We start from the raw sequence: 18,148 nt of genomic DNA on the forward strand, positions 1-18,148 counted from the left end.
GTGGGACTGCTTCCTGGTGGCTGGTTGAGAGGGGGTAGGGAAAGAGAGGGAGGGATACTTTTTTTTTTTTTAAAGAGAATACTGGTGGCTGACTAGGAGGGGAGAGAAAGGAATGGAGAAATTACTTACCTGATAATTTCGTTTTCCTTAGTGTAGACAGATGGATTCAGGACCAATGGGTATAGTGTGCTCCTGATAGCAGTTGGAGACAGATCAGATTTCAATCTGACGTCAGCCCTACTACATATACCCCTGCAGGAAGCTCTGCTCTTCAGTATTCTCTTCGAAAAGCAATTGTGGATATATGTTGTGTGACTGAATAACTTGATTAACTTGGTTAATGAGATTAACTTGAATAATTTGGTTAACGTGATTAACTTGAACTGGTTGATGTGGTTATAGCTGGAGACCGCTAGTGCTCTCAACCGAGAAACGCTGACACCTGGTAGGTATGGGTATCTTAATTAGAGAGAAGCTTGGCTTACCCGTGTTTGTCTTGTTCTCGGGGATTGTCACCCAAGGTTTCCGTGATTGTCGGCAGCCATGGGTGGGATGCTGAGTCCATCTGTCTACACTAAGGAAAACTAAATTATCAGGTAAGTAATTTCTCCATTTCCTAAGCATGTAGCAGATGGACTCAGGACCAATGGGATGTACAAAAGCTACTCCCAAACTGGGTGGGAGGCTGCCCGTGGCCCACTTAGTACTGCCCTTGTGAATGCTGTGTCCTTCCGAGCCTGAACATCCAGGCGATAGGACCTAGAGAAGGTGTGAATGGAGGACCATGTTGCTGCCCGACAGATCTCGGCGGGTGACAGCATCTTGGTTTCCACCCAGGACACTGCCTGGGCTCTAGTGGAATGGGCCTTGACTTGTAGAGGTGGAGGCTTGCCTGCCTCTACGTAGGCCGCCTTAACTTCCTTGATCCAGTGGGGTATGGTTGCCCATGAGGCCGCTTCCCCTTGTTTCTTCCCACTGTGAAGGACGAATAGGTGATCCGTCTTTCGTACGGATTCCGACCTTTCCAGGTATCGGACTAGGAGTCTGCCGATGTTAAGATGGCGGAGGCGGCGAGATTCTTCCGAGTCCTTATGCTCGTCTGGCGATGGCAGTGAGATGGTTTGGTTTAGATGGAAGTGAGAAACCACTTTTGGGAGGAAAGAGGGGACCGTGCGAAGCTGTATGGATCCCGGTGTGAACCTGAGGAATGGTTCTAGACAGGACAGTGCTTGAAGCTCGGAGATGCGACGGGCTGAACAGACTGAACAGGCTGAACAGGCAGTCTTCAATGTTAGTAGTTGGAGGGACAGACCGCAGGTGGGTCTGAAGGAAGATCATGCTAGGAAGTCTAGGACTAGATTGAGATTCCATAAACGTACCGGCCACTTTAGGGGTGGTCGGATCTGTTTGACCCCTTTCAGGAAGTAGGAGACATCCGGGTGAGAGGCTAGGCTGCCGCCCTCCACCTTGGCTCTGTAGCAGGCCAACATGGCCACCTTCACCTTGATGGAGTTGAGAGACAACGCCTCTTCTGTAAGCCGTTCTGCAGGAATTCCAGAATCGTGGGAATTTTGACTGTCCGTAGAAGTATGTCGCGGTCTTCACACCAGGCTTCAAATATTCTCCATATTCGTATGTTGGTTAGAGATGTGGAAAACTTGTGTGCTCAGAGCAGAGTGTCAATCACCACCCCCGAGTATCCGCTCTTCTTCAGGCATGTCCTCTCAATGGCCAAACTGCAAGAGAGAATCAAGATGGGTCTTCGTGGAGGATCGGGCCTTGTTGGAGCAGATCCCTGTGTGGAGGTAGAGGGAGAGGGCTCCCTGTCAGTAGTCTTCACATGCCTGCGTACCACGGCCTTCTTCGCCAGTCTGGGGCCACTAGAAGTACTGGTCCCCTGTGGTGTTCTATCTTGTGGAAGATCCCGCCCACTAGCGGCCACGGAGGGAAGGAGTATAGCAGGATTTCCTGTGGCCAGTCCTGGACGCGGGCATTGATCCCTTGGGATTGTAGTTCCCGTCTGCGATTGAAGAAGTTGGGAACTTGGCCGTTAGCCCGGGTTGCCAGGAGGTCCATGGCTGGTGTTTCCCAGCGGTTTACTATCAACTGGAAGGCTGTGGCCGACAGCCTCCATTCCCCTGGGTCTAGACTATTTCTGCTGAAGTAATCTGCAGTGATGTTGTCTTTTTCCACGATGTGGGCAGCTGAGATCTCTTGTAGGTTTGATTCTGCCCACGCCATTAGGGGGTCTATTTCCAGGGACACCTGTTGGCTTCTGGTTTCTCCCTGGCGGTTGATATAGGCAACTGTTGTGGCATTGTCCGACATGACTCTTACCGATTCGCCCCAGTGTCTGTTACTGAACCATAGGCAGGCTAGCCTGACTGCCCATGCTTCCAGTCGGTTGATGTTCCATCCCGACTCTTCCTTGTCTCATTGCTCCTGGGCGGTCAGCTCCGGGAAGTGGGCTCCCTACCCTCGTAGGCTTGCATCCATGGTGAGCAGGATCCAGGTCGGTGGGGATAGCCTTACTCCCTTGCTCAGATGGTCTTCTTGTAGCCACCATTGTAGCTGGGTTTGAACTTCCTCCGGGAGCTGGAGGCAAACAGAGTAGTTCTGGGACATCGGATTCCATCATGACATTAGGGAACGCTGTAGGGGTCGCATGTGAGCTCTTGCCCATGGAACCACTTCCAGTGAGGATGTCTTGAGATCGAGGACTTGGAGGTAGTCCCACACCTTGGGGCGAAGACTACTTAACAGGTTTCGCAATTGGTTCATCAGTTTTGTTCTCCTTGTAGGAGTCAGAATGACCTTGTCTTGTCTGGTGTCAAACCGGACTCCCAGGTATTCCAGAGATTGGAAGGGCTGCAGACAGCTCTTGTTTGTGTTGACTACCCACCCGAGGTTCTCCAGTAGAGTTTTGACTCTGGTAGTCACCTGATGACTTTCCTCTGGGGATTTTGCCCTGATCAGCCAATTGTCCAGATATGGGTGTACGAAGAGTCCTTCTTTCCTCAGTGTCGCTGCCACTACAACCATGATTTTGGTGAATGTTCGGGGTGCTGTGGCTAGCCCAAAGGGTAGTGCCCGGAACTGGTAGTGGTAGTCCAGGATCGCGAAGTGTAAAAAACGCTGATGTTCGTGATGGACCGGGATTAGGAGAAGGTTTCTGACAGATCCAGGGATGTGAGAATTCTCCCGGCTATATCGCCCTTATGACCAAGTGTAGGGTTTCCATGTGGAAGCGAGGTACCCTCAGATGGCGGTTGACGGACTTGAGGTCCAGGATGGGCCGGAATGTACCCTCTTTCTTGGGAACGATAAAATAGATGGAATAATGCCCAGTATTTTGTTGATGCTTGGGCACTGGCGTTATGGCCTTTAAGTCAAGCAAGTTGGTCAGTGTGGTTTCCACTGCAGTCCTCTTGGAAGGGTAATGGCAGGGAGATTTCACAAATTTGTCTGGAGGAATGTTGTGGAAGTCCAGATTATTATCCCTCTCGAATGATGGTTAGGATCCACTTGTCCGAAGTTATCTTGACCCAGCTTTGGTAGAATAGGGCAAGTCTTCCCCCTATGGTGCTTCCTGTGGATGGGTTGGCTGATCTTCATTGCGGGGTGCGGCTGGGGCCTGGACCCATGCCGGCTCCCCTTTTGCTGTGTTTGTTCCGAAAGGACTGGCCCCTGCCTGTGGGGCAAGATGCTTGATATATACTTTTGTATGGTTTGAAGTGCTGTGATCCCCTGTCCTTAGATATTTGGGGGGAGGGGCGCTGGCTTCTCTTGTTCTTGTCCTTCAGTAGCCGCGGTACTGGGGATTTGCCCCATTTGTCGGCTAACTTCTCCAGTTCGCTTCCAAACAGCAGGGTTTCCTTAAAAGGCATTCTAGTGAGTCTTGTCTTGGACGCCGTGTTGGCTGACCAGCTTCAGAGCCAGAGTTGCCTTCTGGCTGCCACAACAGATGAAATGCCTCTGGCTGTTGTGCGCACCAGGTCGGTGGTCGCATCCGTGAGGAATGATACTGCTGGTTCTAGTGTTTTGGGTGTGGTGGTGTTCCTGGTCTTTGATAAGCAGGCGCGTGTCACCACAGCAGGCCGTGATCTGTAGTGACATAACTGGTACATCGAATGACTGAGGATGGATTCCAGAGTCTGTCCTGGGCATCCTTGAGTGCCGCTCCTCCCTTGACTGAGATGGTAGTGCACTTTGAGACCGTGCAGACAATGGCATCACTTTGGGGAATGCCAGGAGATCTTTGGCAGCGGGGTCCAGGGGGTATAGGGCTGCCAGGGTCCGTCCCCCCTTGAACATGGCCTCTGGAGCCTCTCATTCCAGGTCAATCAGCTGTTGAACGGCTTGCAGCAAAGGGAAATGGTGGGAGGCCTGATGGAGTCCCTCGAGGAGGGGGTTCGTCTTCGGTTCCCCTGTGGCAGTTGTGCCTGGGATAGCGAGCTCTTTCAAGCTGTGAGCCACGAGGTTTGTCGAAGAACAGCCTCATAGTTCAATAAGGTTCCGTTCCTGGGGGAATTGATCCTCGTCTGAGGTGTCCGTGTCCCCAATGTTGGGGCTTTTGGGCAGGAGAGGCACTTCTCTGGGTTTAGAGGGTCCTGGGATGTTAGGGTCCTCTGGGGGAGGCTGTGGCTGTCTCATCAGAGGTGCCGGTTGCATGTGAACAAAGTTATGTAGGCCTTTGAAGAATTCTACCCAGGAGAAAGAAGCTGGGTCTAAATTGAGAGGCGCTGTGTCCCCGGGGAGGCCCAATTGAAGGAGGCTCCCGCTGGGGGAAGAGAGGTCCAGTGGTCTGTCGGTGGATCTGGATCCCAGTACTGGCTGGGGAGGACCTTGACCTGGTTCACCCAGGGCCTCCTCGCACTGTAGACACAGAGCTGTCGGCTCTTCGTGCTGCGCAGCTCTTATGTGGCATGCTGGGCAGAGGACCTGAGCCTTAAGCTTCATGTCTGTTGGCGCCATGGCTTGTGCACGTAGAATTGCAGAAACCCCCAGTTTGTGCGTTCAAGTGTACGCCGGGAGGCTTAGTTATGTGCTCTGGCCACGCTGAAGTTGTGCGTGTAGGTCGGGTGCACGCCCAATAAGATGTGTGTGCCGCTGTGCGCACAGATTTAACTTATGCACCCGGCACAATTGAGCGTGTGGCTGTGCGACCGGCACCCGAGCCCGCATCGCTGTACGCATGGCACTTATGCACGCACAAGTGATTTGTGCGCCCGGCTCGCCTCTGTGCACACGGATCGGATCAGCGGACAGGGCAGCTATCAAGGGAAAATGGCGTCAGCGACCACGTGAACAATATGGCAACCACCTCGGAGGATCTCCACGTGGGAGGACCCTCGTATCGGACTGAGGTCTAGCCCAGACAGGGCTGATCAACCTGGTAGCACTGATGCCGGCTGGCGATCTGTGCGGCTATTCGAGCCTCGGAGACCGTAGACTTTTAGGAAGTTTTCTACCTTATCTTGTCACGGCATTTCCCGGTCTCATTCCTGGCGGTCTCCTGCTGTGGGGGTGGGGGGGGGGTGGGGGAGAGGGAAAGGTACCTTCACCGCCACGCTTAAAGTTGCACCCGCTGCCTCTCAGCCACACCCTTTACCGGGGGCTAAGCCCATGCCAGGAACCGGCTGCCGGACCGAGGCCTACCTCTGAAGGATCGCGGAAATCACCTCAGGAATTCTCAACTGGGTGAGGGACCCGTAGGTATCACCGCAGGAGAGCGGGGCTCGTCTGTAGAGGTAAGATTTCTTCTTTGTTTTGGATTTCTTTGGTTAGAATACTCTAATGCTGTGCAAGCATGTAGAGAGTCCCGAATTGCTATGGAGATGGAGAAATACTGAAGAGCAGAGCTTCCTGCAGGGGTATATGTACTAGGGCTGACCTCAGATTGTAATCTGACTCCGTCTCCAACTGCTATCAGGAGCACACTATACCCACTGGTCCTGAGTCCATCTGCTACACGCTAGGAAATTTGTTTTAATTTTTTTTTTTTCTAAAGAGAATATTGGTGGCTGACTAGGAAGGGGAGGGAGAAAGAAGGAGATTTATTTATTTATTTTTTTAAGAAACAGAGGGAGGGAGAGAAAGAGGAGGCTTTATTTGTTGGTTTGTTTTTAAAGAGAATACATGTGGGTGCCTTGCCTGGCTGGGATGGAGCAGAAGGGCTTTTTTTTTTTACAATACATAAGAGCAATTTATAGAAAACAATATTTTTAAATTGGCTAATGACTTAATAAAAACAACGTGGACCAGCCGCAGGAGGACTGAGCCATGAGACTGCAGAGCCTGGGTTGGGGAGCATACAGAAAAAGTCATTTTCCATCCTCCCTTCTCCCCCTCCCCCTCCCCATCCCCAATGTCAATAATTTTCAGGAAATGCTTCCCCCCCCCCCCCACCTGCTCAGCAGGCCTTACAGTTGGTCCCTGGCATTGACACTGTTTTAATCCCTTGTATACCTGCTAAATCCAAACCACCTTTACATTCATGAGAGGAGGGCAGGGGAGGAACTGGCTCCCCTCCCCCCTCTGATACTGCTAGCCACCTCCAGTCTACTGATTTATTGCAGCTCCCAGCCCTCTCTCCCTGGGGGCATATCCACAGTTTGCAGAGCAGTTAAGACATGAGTAAAATAGAAACACATCTGGTAGGAGTTGAGGAAAAATACCCCTGGGGGCAGAAAACTGCAGGCTAGCAGAACTTCTGGAACAGTTCAGCTTAAAAACTTTTAAGAATAGAAAAATACAGTAAGGGGAGTAATAAATAGCCCGCTACAGTGGCAGAGAATCTAGGATCACAGGGTAAGCCAATCAGCAGCCCATACCAGTTATAGAGGTAACTGTCAGAACAGCCTCAATGCAATACTCCTTTCCACCAAAACAGATGGAAAAATCCAATGAATTGTCTAGGGATTTTATGCTATTTATATGTACTACAGCCACAGAATTAACATAGTAATACAATACTGTGGGGAAAATGCAGGACATACTGTGAAGTAGCAATCAGGAATTTTGTGCAGCATAGGGGGGTGCATAAAATATATTCATGCAGTCTGTACTGTACTTTGAGTGGTACTGAGAGAACGTAATATAGCTTAGCATAGCATAGTAATGACGGTACATAAAGACCAAATGGTCCAATCGAGTCTGCCTAACAATTTGCTTATTATGGTAGTAACTGCTGCTCCGTGCAGGTTACCCCCATGCATCCTGTTAAGGGTCGTAACTGCCGTTCCGTGCAGGTTACCCCCATGCATTCTGTTAAGGGTAGTAACTGCCATTCTATGAGGTTATCACCAACGCAAATGTTACACCATCCGCAGTGTTTGTCCTATGCTCTTTTGAATTAATTAACTGTTCTTGTCTTCACCACCCCTTCTGGGAGGGCATTCCAGGCATCCACCACTCTCTCCAAGAGGAAAACGTTCCCGAGGTTGGTTCTGAGTATTCCCCCCTGGAGTCAGGTAGGTTTATTAAGTTATCAGACATTTATTTAACAAGTCTATTTATTTGTGCATGGTACTGTGCAATTTCTCAAGAAATAGGAACGCCAGAAGTCCAATAGATAGGACAAAATGAGGTGTGGTTCAGATTATCCCTTATGTCACGGAGTCATCGGGTCTCCTTTTAAATGGATTCTGTTGCTATGCAGGCCTTAATTCTTTCAAGGGCTGAATATTGTGTATTTTCATGTTTTGCCTGAATTCTAAAATCTGGAGGGGTGGCTGTCATACTTCAAGGAAGGGAAAAAAAACATCAAATGAGCTGTTGAAACTAGGAAAGCTGGAGGTATGAAAGATGGTTTCCACCACACACATGGGCTCTTAACTTTGGTTTCAATGGTTTCTATATAGAAATATTACAGCAGATAAAGACCATATGGCCTATCTAATCTGCCCATCCACACCAACTATTCAACTTTGCAATCCCCACCAGTCTGGCAGAAATCCTCTGTATTTATCACATGCTTTCTTAAATTCAGATGCTGTCCTTATCTCCAGCATTTCCACAGAAAGGCTGTTCCATGCATCCACTACCCTTGCTATGAAGAAATATTTCATTGGATTATTCATGAGTCTAACTTAGGGGTGTGCATTCGTTCCCTATGAATTGGGAATCCGCAACGTATAAGGCCATATCGCGATTCCCCACAAATACAATGAATCTTCGCCAAATTATTCGGCCGCCTAAAGGAGCCAATTTAAACATACCCCCCCACCCTCCAGACCCCCCCCAAGATTTACCAAAACTCCCTGGTGGTCCAGCGGGGGGTCCGGGAGCCATCCCCTGCAATCAAACCCTCGGCTGCCGGTTTCAAAATGGTGCCGATAGCCTTTGACCTACTATGTCACAGGGGCTACCGGTGCCATTGGTCAGCCCCTGTCACATGGCCATCAGCGCCATCTTGTGCTCCTACCATGTGACAGGGGCTGACCAATGGCACCGGTAGCCCCTGTGACATAGTGAGGGCAAAGGCGATCGGCTGCCAGTATTCAAAATGGCGCCGACGGTCGGCCCCTGTGACAAAGTGGGGCTGCCCACCAGCACCGGGCACTTTTCAGATGCTTCACTGAAGAGAAAAGCTCAAAAAAATGAAAAAAAAATCAGCTTTAAAATGTGAATGGAGATCGCTATGAAGAAAAACAGTGAGCATGAGACCCGCCCCCTTGTGATGTCATCCAGCCCAGCTGGTAAACGGCGCTATTCCACCTGGCTTGGCGCGACAAAGGGGCGCGACAAAGGGGCACTCCTCTTTGTGCACCCCTTCGTGCAACCCTTGGTGCTACCTTTTTTCGTTTTTTTTTCTTTTTAACTTCTGTTTCTTCCACTTTTGTTTACCTTTCTCTTTTTTCATAGTTGTTATCCCTTGTTAACAATTATCATTGTTATTAATGTTAAATGTATTTGACAAATGTAACTTTTTTCCTGCATCTCCTGTTTTAATGTAAACCGGTATGATTTGTATATTATACAAGAATGTCAGTATAGAAAAATTAAAAATAAAGAAAGAAAAATAAAGAAAGAAAGAATCCTTCTCAGGGATCAAGATTCAAGATTGCGAAGAAGTCAGGTAGCCAGAGAAGTCCCAAGGGTTATAAATAAGATTGTGTGCCCCTTGGGATTAAACACCCCGGCTAAGGGTTACATAAGTTAGCTGGATATAACTTATCGGGATAATTGAGAAGGGATATTCAGTGGCATGGATATACATTGAATATACCCAGATAAATTCTAGAAAGCTAGATAAGTTATATCCGGCTAACTTTAGATCTGCTATCAAACAGGTCTAACTTATTCAGTTAATTTAACCGGATAAGTCTTAATATCAACATTTATCTGGCTAAGTTAACCGGATAAATGTGATAGTTGTAGTCTGTAGGTTGCCCTAGAACTGAGCGGCCTAATTCCAGGAAAGTCAAATCCAGGCTGCCAACAATAGATGGATGGGCTTCTGCTTAGGCCAGCCATCTTCTCTTCAGTCCTCTTCAGTCCTCTGGTGCTGGTGGTTGGTAAGGCATGAGAAATTGGGGTAGCTCCTGATACAGACAAGGAGCAAGAGGCCTGAAACAGGGTAAGGAACAGGAGTGAACCTGCAATCCAGGAGCCCAGGAAGGTGAAAAATAAAAGTGCTGAATGTAGAAATTGAAGATAATGAAGTCTTCTGGAAACAGGAGCACAGCCAGAGTATGACAACTGGAAAGTAGGTGTTGAGGCTGAGGGCCCGGCTAGGGCTGGTGAACCCCCACGGAAGCAGTCCAGGACTTCATGGCAAGATAGAGCATATCTTCTACCTGTACCCAATAGGGATGTGAATCGTTTTTTGACGATTTAAAATATCGTCCGATATATTTTAAATCGTCAAAAATCGTTAGGGCCACGATACAATACCAATTCCCCCGATTTATCGTTAAAAAATCGTAAATCGGGGGAAGGGGGAGGGCAGGAAAACCGGCACACTAAAACCCCCTAAAACCCACCCCCGACCCTTTAAATTAAATCCCCCACCCTCCCGAACCCCCCCCAAATGCTTTAAATTACCTGGGGATCCAGCGGTGGTCCGGAACGGCCCCCTCAATTGAATCCTGTTGTCTTCAGCCGGCGCCATTTTGCAAAATGGCTGCCGCAAAATGGCGGCGGCCATAGACAAAAACGATTCGACGCAGGAGGTCATTCCGGACCCCCGCTGGACTTTTGGCAAGTCTTGTGGGGGTCAGGAGGCCCCCCCAAGCTGGCCAAAAGTTTCTGGGAGTCCAGAGGGTTCAGGAAGCGATTTCTTGCCGCGAATCGTTTTCCGTACAGAAAATGGCGCCGGCAGGAGATCGACTGCAGGAGGTCGTTCAGCGGGTGTTCCGGACCGCCGCTGAACGACCTCCTGCAGGCGCCATTTTCCGTACGGAAAACGATTCGCGGCAAGAAATCGCTTCCTGAACCCCGCTGGACTCCCAGAAACTTTTGGCCAGCTTGGGGGGGCCTCCTGACCCCCCAAGACTTGCTAAAAGTCCAGCGGGGGTCAGGAATGACCTCCTGCGTCAAATCGTTTTTGTCTATGGCCGCCGCCATTTTGCGGCGGCCATTTTGCAAAATGGCGCCGGCTGAAGACAACAGGATTCAATTGAGGGGGCCGTTCCGGACCGCCACCGTTCTGGACCACCGCTGGATCCCCAGGTAATTTAAAGCATTTGGGGGGGGGGGTTCGGGAGGGTGGGGGATTTAATTTAAAGGGTCGGGGGTGGGTTTTAGGGGGTTTTAGTGTGTCGGCTCACGATTTTAACGATTTTCACGATAGTTTACACACCCAAACGGCAACAATACGATTCCTCCCCCTCCCAGCCGAAATCGATCGTTAAGACGATCGAGGACACGATTCACATCTCTAGTACCCAAGGGATCATCCTCTCCCGCAGGACTGGAGGCTGAGGCTGAGCAGGACTGGAGACTGGAGCTGTGCTGGACTGGAGGCTGAAACAAGACTGGGGTCTGGAGCAAGGGCTAATTACAAGGACAGAATTAGACCAGACAGGGGCATGATCAGACAAGATGGACAAGGACAGGACTAGACAAAACAGAGAACAAGGAACACAGATGCCCTAGGGCAGCAGGCTAGATAGAGGGCCTGAAAAGGCTATAAATCAAAACTAAGCAGCAAGTCTGAGAGAGTACAAGGCAAGGTTAGAGCAAAAGGCCTGAGAAGGCAACAAGGCAATACATGGAAGAGAGGCCAAGCATGGAGCAGTGTACATATATATGTAATTTATAGCAAAAGCATCCATTTCCTTATTCTTACCTAATGTACCCTACTTCTTAGCTACTTACTTGCAATCTACGTCATATCTGTACATCATTTATGTATGCATCAATTATTTATGTACTCAATACCTTGTTACTTTATGAAATCCGCCTTGGGCCTACCTTTAGGAAAAAGCAGAATATCAAATGCTAATAAATAAATAAATACATAAATAAATAATTATAGCTGATTTTAAAAAAGGCTTTGACAAGATTCTGGAAGACAGGTCCATTAACAATTATTAGCCCGGTAGACTTAGGAATCGCAACAGGAAATTGATCTTCCCCATTTGAATATGATAGTGTGGCACTGTGAGTGGTCTTTTAGCTGCCAAAGGATAGAACCAAGCTGGACTCTGGCAATTCTCTCAAACTTTTATTGATTACAGACAGAAAAATCAAAATAGAAACAGTTCTGTTTACTTTAGCAGTTTCAAAACAAAGTTCACAGTGCACTTCAAATCTGAGCACCGCTAGGCTTCCTTTTCTCCTTTGGGGCCCCTGTTCTCCCTGGGCCTAGTTTCTTATCCTCTTCTAAGAGAATGTCCTTACAGCAGAATTCCCTTTCTGCCTGTGTCTTAAGGTGGACCAGGCTAAATGCCTGGCCCTGGACTTTTAAGGAGAGTCTAACATACACTCCTTCACAGACCTTCCCCTCAGCTTGACCTTGTCAGGTCAAGCATCTGCTGCTACCTGGCTCCAGTCTCACAAAAACTTTTGTTTGTTTGTTTTGTCTCCTCCCTCAAGGAGGAGCCAAAACAAAAAAAAATCCTGTCTGTTTGGCTCTGACTCACTATCGGGCCGATTCAGTAAAGTCCGTGGGAGAGCGGGCGGCGCGCGCTCAGGCCACTCTCCTGTGCACGCAATTCTGTATTTAAACGAGGCCCGGCGGCTCTTTTTTGACAGGAGCGGCAGCTGTCAGTGGATTTGACAGCCAACGCTCAATTTGCCGGCATCGGTTCTCGAGCCCGCTGACAGCCATGGGCTCAAACTGGACGCCGGCAAAATTGAGCGTCCGGTTTTCGACCCGACAGCCGCCGGCCGACTTCAAATTTTTATTTTTTTTTATTTTTTACTTTTCTGTGCACTTTCCCGGTGCCCGAAGAAATTAGCGCCTACCTTTGGGTAGGCGCTAGTTTCTGAAAGTAAAATGTGCGGCTTGGCTCCGTCGGAGCGCACTGTACTGTATCGGCCTGTATATAAGTTCCTTTCTTCAGATGGAGCAACCCTCATTAACCTGCTGTAAAATAATCTCTGACCACAATTAGAGCCAGGCTCCAGGAAAGGAGAAAAAAAACCATTCTCTTCTTTTCCTTCTCTTTTTGGCGTGGTTCTCTGCCTGTACAAGGCCTAGTGCAGAAATCCCATTTTTCACACTATATGTGGCACAGTGAGCAGTCTTTTGGCTGCCAGAGGAATGAACCAGGCTGGCAATTCTCTCAAAAACTTTTGATTATTGACAGAAAAATCAAAATAGAAACAGTCTTGCTTTCCTTAGCAGTTTCAAAGCAAAGATCACAATGTTCTTCAAACCTAAGCAGTACTAGCTTTCCCTAGACTTCCTTCTGTCCTTGGGAGCTCCCTGTTCTCAATCAGCCTAGCTTCTTATCCCCTTCTAAGGAGAATGCCCTCAAAACGGAATGCCCTTCATGTCTGTGGCTTAAGGTGAACCAGGCTAAATACCTGGCCCTAAGTTTTTAAGGAGGGTTTAACATATACTCCTTCACAAATGGGTACTTCCAAGACAATAGGATTAGCCACTGTCAGAGGGAGGATACTGGGCTTGATAGATCATTTGTCTGACCAAGCATGATGGTAGTTTTTGTTTTTTTTTATGATAACAAGGAGAATCTTACTGAGTGCTGTCAAGAATTCCCTAATAAGAAACTGGTAGCATACAAGGATCTTAAGTCTAGAACATGGGCATAATTTTCAAAATGGCTTTCATTCATCATATGCCAATAGCAGGACTTTTAGGAAAATGGATCTCTAAGATAGCAATTCATTTCTGTTGTGTCTTACAAGATATAATAAGCAAAGATACACAACAGAAGCTGGAACTATCTAAAGAGAAATAAAGACTAATCTACTAAAAATACATACCTAGAATCTACATATAGGGCACAAATAGTTATCATTGGTCCACAATTAATGAATTAAGCTGAAATGATATTTTTAAAGAGATAGGGAATAGAGATTTACTATATCTAAGAATGTACTCTGATTAGAGTGCACTTACATAATCATCTTCTGGGGAAGAAAGCCATCCCATCATTCCCCTCGGATAGAGTAGATACTCTTACCTTTCGGAGATAGATGTCGCCAGTTGACTGTTGGCTCAGGTCGACCCACTGCTATGCATTTGAGGCTGATGTTGCTGCCTTCATTGACAGCAATGTTTGAAGAGATCTCTATGATTTTGGGGGGTACTGTGAAAAAGGGAGGGAGGGACAGACTTTAATATTTAGTGCAAATCACTAATTTCCTTTCTTGTTTTTTGGTCCTGTTAATGTACAAAACCCCTTCCTTACATGATGCATTCTCAGCTGTTCCAATACCATGAAAGACAGACTTTAAAAGACATTTAGACTAGGGTCCTTGACTGACATGTATTTTTCATTCCAGACAAACCAATATGATATTCAAACACAAAGTCCTCATAGTTCGTGTTTGCAGATAGAATTGTTATGCAGATAATAAGTACATGCATACTTTAAGGTGTTTCAAATGATAGCATATATGCACTTTAGCTATGCAGAGATGTTTTTAAAAATGCATGCATGCCCCCAAAACACACACTGCTGGGTGACTGAAAATCCAACAACACAGGTTCAGCAAATCTAGCTGTAAACAGGTGAATTTTCAAAGATGTTACGCATGTAAATGAAACATAATATTGTAGCAGTTTTCTAAAGTCCAATTACATTGATAAAGTGCATTTATACATGTAAAACCCAGTTTTAAGTGTGTAAATGCTTTTGAAAATCAACCCTTAATTTCTTATATTACATGCATAAATCCCAAATATGCTTTCAAAAATTTACCTCAATGTGCAAAAATATCTGTTTGCTTTTAACAAGTATATGCAAGCTGGTTAATTCCTCCCAAAGTGGACCTAGTATTATACAGTTAGATAACCATTATATCTCCGATAAACAGTTCTACCACATGCCTAGATTAACTACAGATGTTGCTGCATCCAATCCTGAAGAAAATTGTAAACTGCTGGTCATGTTCTACAAAAGGTTTTTAAAGAAAAGTTTGTAACCTAGTTTGACAAATGCACATAAGTTCAACGTCATGAAGTCAGCAGTGAGACAGTTCATCCCAAAAAACCAAGTCACAAAACAGAAGTCAATATTTTCCTTAACGAATCCCCCCCCCCAGAAAAAAAAAAAAGTAGAAATAGCCAGAAAGAAAGAAATGTGACCAAAGCATTTTAGCATGATTGCTGTTAAAACCCTTAAAACTCTTTAACTATGTCTCAGTACAGTGATTAAACCAAACAGGACCATCTTATAATAAAACAGAATCATAAACTTATTCCAGCAAACAAAATCAATGTAAATGATGGGGGGAAACAAAACATAAAAGCAGAGGTCAAAGTGGGTTTTATGTTGAGCAGAAGAAGTAAGGCAGGGCTAAGGAGAAGAGGGCATCCTCACTAGCTGGTAGAAGTTTGATCCAAGGGAAAGAAGCATGAAAGAAAGATGAAATAATCGATAAAAGCAACGCCCATTCATTCCATTCAAGTAGTAGTCACAGGGAGAACTGTTTTTCGCATAGATTTACTGCTGCCACAAAATGAATGGGACTCATTGTCAGAGGTCTTTAACACACTCTTTTAAGCCTGTAGGTCAATGGATCTCAGTCCAGGCCACAGAAGGACTCTAGCCAGTCTGGTTAACAGGCTCCCTGTAATAAATATGTATGAGATATATTTGCATTCATCAGCCTGGTTCTTAGACTCAATATTCATTATGGATAGTCTAGAAACTTGACTGGGTAGGGTGCTCCCAAGAACTGGACTGAAAACTGTTGCAGTAAATTCCGAGCTTCTACCATTAGCCCTAACATCAGATATCTAAAATTTTAACAGCTCTGGTGTCCAATGTTGAGAAGATGGAGATGAACCTTAGGCCTCACTCATTCAGGGAAACAGCTAGTACTCTCTTATTCAAAGCCCTACTCAGAACTCATTATATGGAATACGGAAGCAGGCACAAATTACAGCCCTCATTTTAAATGGGGATGGTGGCATACCAAGTAATTATTATGCTGGATTTAAAGACCCTCTTTTCACTGCAGGTATGATACTTCTAGATTTGTATAATGCTTTCAGATTCTCAGGAAGGAATTAATTTACACCATCATCCTACAGTACTACAAAAACAACAGACTGAACAAGACCAGAAGGATGACAGAGGATTTTGTGCTTGCACATGTGTTTAAAGGCATCGGAAAATGTATTTTAAGTGGATATAGGCAGATAATGAGTTCCCCTCCACTGGAGAGGACTTCTGGGAATTTCTGGGCTCTTCTGCTGACAGCAGAGCAAACCTGCTTGGCAAACCTGAGGAGTTCATAAGGAAAGGCACATGTGAGAGAAAGTTACTAGTGTTTCTTTTTTTAAACCATGGCCTTAGGTGACAGAACTATGAGATTTAACCTTTTAAAATCTAGCCTCAGAAGATACTACTTTAGAAATGGCCTTCCTTTCATTAATGAAAAATATTTTAGGCAGAAGCAGAAAAAAAACATTGAAATGAAGCAGAAAAAAAAACATAGAAATGAAGGCAGAAAAGGACCAATAGTCCATCCAGTCTGCTCAGCAAGCTTTCCATAGTAGCATCTACCAAACCATGAAGGTTACCCCATGTATCAGCTTTTTTGATGTGCTTTGCTTATGGACCCGGCTGTAGAAGCAGTCCTGTGTTTTTTTCACTAATGTCTGCGCTTCCAGACTGTAAAAAAGTCATAACTTGTGTTGGTTGTCTCTGAATTCAAAATCCTCTTTCCTTCCACCCCCCCCCCCACCCCACACAGACCCACACCCCTCCTTTGACGCAGGGTTGTTGCAGTTGCATTAAAAGCATCAAGCCCTCTTGGTTAAGGGTAGTAATCTCATGCCTTCTGTTAAGGGTAGTAGCTGCTGTTCTGTGCAGGTTACCCCCATACTTATCAGTTCCCCAGACTGTAAACGTCGGGGCCATTGTTGGTCGCTGTCTAAATCCAATTCCCCTTTTCCCCTGCTGTTGAAGCAGAGAGCTATTTTGGAATTGCATCAAAAGTATCAAGGCGTATTGCTTAAGGGTAGTAACCGCAGTCCTGTGCTTTTTCCCTTATATCTGCATAACAGTATCCCAGACCATGGAAGTTGGGACCCTCAGTTGTTATATGAATCCAATTCCTCTTTTCCCCCTGCCATCTAAGCAGGGAGCAATGTTGCAGTTGCATTAAAAGCATCAAAGCATATTGGTTAAGGGAGGTAATCTCCATGCCTTTTACTAAGGATAGTAACCGCTGTACCAGCAAATTACCCCCTGCACGCTTATCTCATTTCCATCATCTAGTCTTTAGAGATCCACAGTGTTTATCTCATGCCCCTTTGAATTCTTTGACTGTTTTCTTCTTCATTAACCTCCTCAAAGGGCATTCCAGGCCTCCACCACACTCCCCATGAAGAAATATTTCCTGATGTTGGTTCTGAATCACCCCCTCTGTAGTTTCATTTCGTGACCCCTAGTGCTATTACTTTCTTTCCAACGGAAATGGTTCACAATCCATACATCATTGAAACCTTTTAGGTATCTGAAGGTCTATATCATATCTCCCCTGCACCTCCTCTCTTCCAGGGTAAACATATTCAAATCCTTTAGCCTCTCCTCATAAGTCTTCCGGTATGGACCCCATACCATTTTGGTCGCCCTTCTCTGAGCCACCTCTGTCCTGTCTCTATCCTTTTTGAGATACAGGCACCAGAACTTAACACAATACTCCAGGTGAGGCCTCACCAAGGACCTGTACAGAGCATTATCACCTCCTTTTTCTTACTGGTTATTCCTCTTTCTCTATGCAGCCCAGCATTCTTCTCACTTTAGCTACCACCTTGTCACATTGCTTCACCATCTTCAGATCCCTAGACACTATCATCCCAAGATCCCTCTTCTTGGTCTGTGCACATCAGTCTTTCACCCCCATCACATACCGCTCTTTTGGATTACCACATCCCAGATGCATGACTGCAGTTCTTGCCATTGAATCCCAGCTGCCAAATCTTTTACCACTCTTCCAGCTTTCTTACATCACTTTTCATTCTCTCTACTCCTTCAAGCATGTCCACTCTGTTGCAGATCTTAGTATCATCTGCAATTAGACATACTTTACATTCTATCCCTTCCTCAATGTCATTCAGAAAGATATTAAACAGAGCCGGGCCCAACACCGATCCCTGTGGCGATCTGCTTAGCACGGCTCTTTCTTCAGAGTAGGTTCCATTTACCATTACATGCTGTCTCCTATCGGTCAACCAGTTTGTAATCCATGCCACTACCTTGGTGCTCATCAATAAGCTTCTCATTTTAGCCACAAGCCTCCTATATGGGACTGTATCAAAAGTTTTGCTGAAATCCAAGTAGATTCATTTCAAGTATCTAATTCCCTAGTCACCCAATCAAAAAAATCAATCAGATTTGTCTGACAGGACCTTTCCCTGGTGAATCCATGCTGCCTCGGGTCCAGTAATCCACCAGATTGTAGCTAGTTCATTATAATTTCCTTCAGCAGCATCTCCATTAAGTTTTCCACCACCGATGTGAGGCTAACTGGCAACTGTCCTTCTCTAGGGTCTTCT

The 18,148-nt window shown here is 46.4% G+C and overlaps 1 protein-coding gene across 8 annotated transcripts in view; it reads right to left on the reverse strand.

The window, feature by feature from the left end:
• The window catches only part of LOC115074156 (neurotrimin-like), a 1,324,894-nt gene that overhangs the window by 137,766 nt on the left and 1,168,980 nt on the right, over window positions 1-18,148 (reverse strand). For all 8 annotated transcript variants that reach the window (XM_029573369.1, XM_029573367.1, XM_029573373.1 and 5 more), the window contains one exon: window positions 13,599-13,724. In XM_029573369.1, the coding sequence (XP_029429229.1) occupies window positions 13,599-13,724 (126 nt within the window). The remainder of the gene's footprint in view (window positions 1-13,598; window positions 13,725-18,148) is intronic.

The sequence above is a fragment of the Rhinatrema bivittatum genome, chromosome 12 (genome assembly GCF_901001135.1).
Source record: "Rhinatrema bivittatum chromosome 12, aRhiBiv1.1, whole genome shotgun sequence".
NCBI classification, from domain to species: domain Eukaryota; kingdom Metazoa; phylum Chordata; class Amphibia; order Gymnophiona; family Rhinatrematidae; genus Rhinatrema; species Rhinatrema bivittatum.